This window comes from Ostrinia furnacalis, unplaced genomic scaffold (assembly GCF_004193835.3).
Source record: "Ostrinia furnacalis isolate ACB-3 unplaced genomic scaffold, ASM419383v2 OfSCF1334, whole genome shotgun sequence".
NCBI classification, from domain to species: domain Eukaryota; kingdom Metazoa; phylum Arthropoda; class Insecta; order Lepidoptera; family Crambidae; genus Ostrinia; species Ostrinia furnacalis.
The window spans coordinates 1-2979 of NW_021131573.1; the positions used below are offsets into that span (position 1 = coordinate 1).

The 2979-nt window shown below is 39.0% G+C and overlaps 1 protein-coding gene across 1 annotated transcript; it reads left to right on the plus strand.

The window, feature by feature from the left end:
* Window positions 1-70: 70 nt before the first annotated feature.
* Window positions 71-1657, plus strand: LOC114352350 (uncharacterized; the record flags this gene model as incomplete). Its single annotated transcript, XM_028303935.1, has 1 exon — window positions 71-1657. A coding segment is annotated over one exon (1587 nt), but the record flags the coding sequence as incomplete, so codon positions are not given.
* Between the last annotated feature and the right edge of the window lie 1322 nt (window positions 1658-2979).

Here is a 2979-nt window from a genome sequence, read left to right on the forward strand (position 1 = left end):
ACCTTACTACATTTCACAAGACCTTCACAAACGAATAACACCGAGAAACCTGAAAGTAACAAATCTACAGCAAAGGAAAATGATACTGAATCTGGCGCTTCTTGCAATCTCAGTGTCAACTTGAAGGCTGAAACAAATGATGACTTAGTTATATTAGCAACCGCTGAAATAAAGGTCGAGTCGAGGAATAGTGATACTTATACACTGAGAGCTCTTATTGACCAAGGGTCACAGGGCTCCTTTATCTCCGAAGCAGCTGCACAATTATTGAATCTTGACCGCACTCCTGTTATTGGCAAAATCTCCGGCATATCAAACTCATCAGTGGTCACTACAAAATCTATGGTGAAACTCACAATACACTCCACAAAATGTGAAACATCCACATTTGAAGTGAATGCATACGTACTCAAGAAACTCACTTCATTGCTGCCGTCTCGTGAATTCCCACAAGATACTTGGCCCTCACACATGCAGTTGGATCTAGCTGATCCAAACTTTCACAAGCCAGGATCTATCGACGTCTTACTTGGTGCCGACGTGCATGCTCACATCCTGCTACAAGGTCTTCGCAAGTATAATTCACTCATCGCACTCAACTCTCGTCTGGGTTGGTTGATTTCTGGAAGAGCCTCACAAACTGATGCTGCAACACTAGAACACAACATGGTAGTTACTCACACAAAATTGGAAGTAGATCAATTATTGAGACAATTCTGGGAAATTGAAGAGAATATACAGTACAAGAAACCAATGACAGAATTGGAATTACAATGTGAAGAACATTTTAAGGCTACTCACAAACGCAATGATGATGGACGTTACATTGTGTCTTTACCGTTCAAAGATGATCCACCCACAAACCTCGGTGATGTTGAGTTCCTTGCTGTTAACCGCCTGCAACATATGGAGAAACGTTTCACACGCAACGAAGACTTCAAGGAAGATTATCACAAATTCATGAAACAATATGAATCACAAGGTCACATGATGATAGTACCTGAAAATGAGAAGAAAATAGAGAAACGTCACTACTTACCTCACCACGCTGTCCTCCGGCCGACAAGCTTGAGCACGAAGCTGCGAGTTGTCTTCGACGGAAGTGCTGTACCTGAAAAAGGAAAATCGTTAAACGAAGAACTTTTGATTGGATACCCATTACAACAAGATGTCAGAGACTTGATTACAAGATGGAGACAACATAAATTCTGTTTAGTAGCTGACATTCAAAAAATGTACAGACAGATATTAGTATCCAAAGATGATGTGGACTACCAGAGAATACTGTGGCGAGAATGCCCAACACAACCGATACAGGAATATAGACTACTCACCGTAACTTATGGAACATCATGCGCTCCCTTTTTAGCCATACGCACACTTCACCAACTCGCTGAAGATGAAAAACATGATTTTCCTGTAGAAGCAGAAATTTTGAAAACTGATCTGTACATGGACGATCTGATGACCGGGGCATCCAGTGAAGATGATGCTGCTGTACTTCAAAAACGATTGACTGAGTTGTTAGCACGCGGTGGTTTCCCTCTACACAAATGGGCATCAAATAGTAAAGCAGTACTATCACAGATTCCTGATCATGACAAAGAACTACAAAATGAAGTCCATATAAAAGTTGAAGATACTCTGAAAACTTTGGGTATTACATGGAACTCACAAACAGATAATTTTGAATTGAACATATGTGTAAATTTTGTAAATGATAATATCACCAAACGAAATGTATTATCTACCATTGCAAAAACCTTCGACCCACTAGGTTGGCTAACACCAAGTATAATAACCCTTAAAATCTTTATGCAAAAACTGTGGTTAGCTGGCTTGGATTGGGACGAAGAGTTACCTAATGATTTGAAACAAGAATGGATTAATTATGTTAATCGTTTCACACACGCTGAAACCATTCAGTTCCCAAGATGGCTTGGAATCTCTAATAGTACAATGAAACTGGAACTGCATGGATTTAGTGATGCTTCCTGTGCTGCTTATGCTGGAGTTGTGTATCTCCGAGTTTGGGACAGTGATGCAGTTAAAGTTTATCTTGTTATGGCCAAATCGAAAGTTGCACCTGTCAAACAAGTTTCACTCCCTCGTCTCGAACTCTGTGGTGCAGTTCTCCTAGCAAATTTGATACAACATGTTAAAACTATACTTAATATACCAAATGAGAACATCTATGCTTGGACAGATTCAACCATAGTTCTGGCTTGGCTGCGTAAAACACCAATTACATGGACTACCTTTGTCGCTAATCGTACTTCAGAAATTTTGACACTTACAAATAGTAACCAGTGGCATCATGTTAGTTCCGCGAATAACCCAGCCGATCTAGCTTCACGTGGAGTATACCCAAGTGATTTGCAACAGTCAGACCTGTGGTGGAATGGCCCACAATTTTTACAAAATTGTAATCCAATTGTAAACCATGAGAATGTAGTCCCAGTCACCGATTTGGAAATGAAAGTTAAAACTAAAGTAGAAGCGAATGTGAATGTTTTTGAAAATGCTGATACTCTTTCTTATTTGAAACGATGGTCAACTCTCTCAAAATTGATACGTGTAACTGCTTATTGTTTGAGATTTATTAAACTGTGTAAATCAAAAATAAATAGGACACTGTTTGATGAACCCGCTTATCTGAGTTCTATGGAGCTTGACGACGCTTTTAACAGATGCATTAAGATGTCTCAATCTGATTCGTTTCATGAGGAAATTTCTTGCCTGTCACAGGGTAAGCGAGTTCACCAATCAAGTAAATTGCATGTACTTAATCCATACTTAGATAATAATGGTATAGTTCGTGTCGGTGGTCGACTTGCCAATGCAGAGATTTCAGATAATATGAAAAATCCTATTATTTTGAGTAACGATTCTAATCTTTCTAAACTTATTGTGTTAAATGCACATCTGAAATCTTTGCATGGAGGAAATCAACTCACTTTGAATGTTATTAAACAAAAA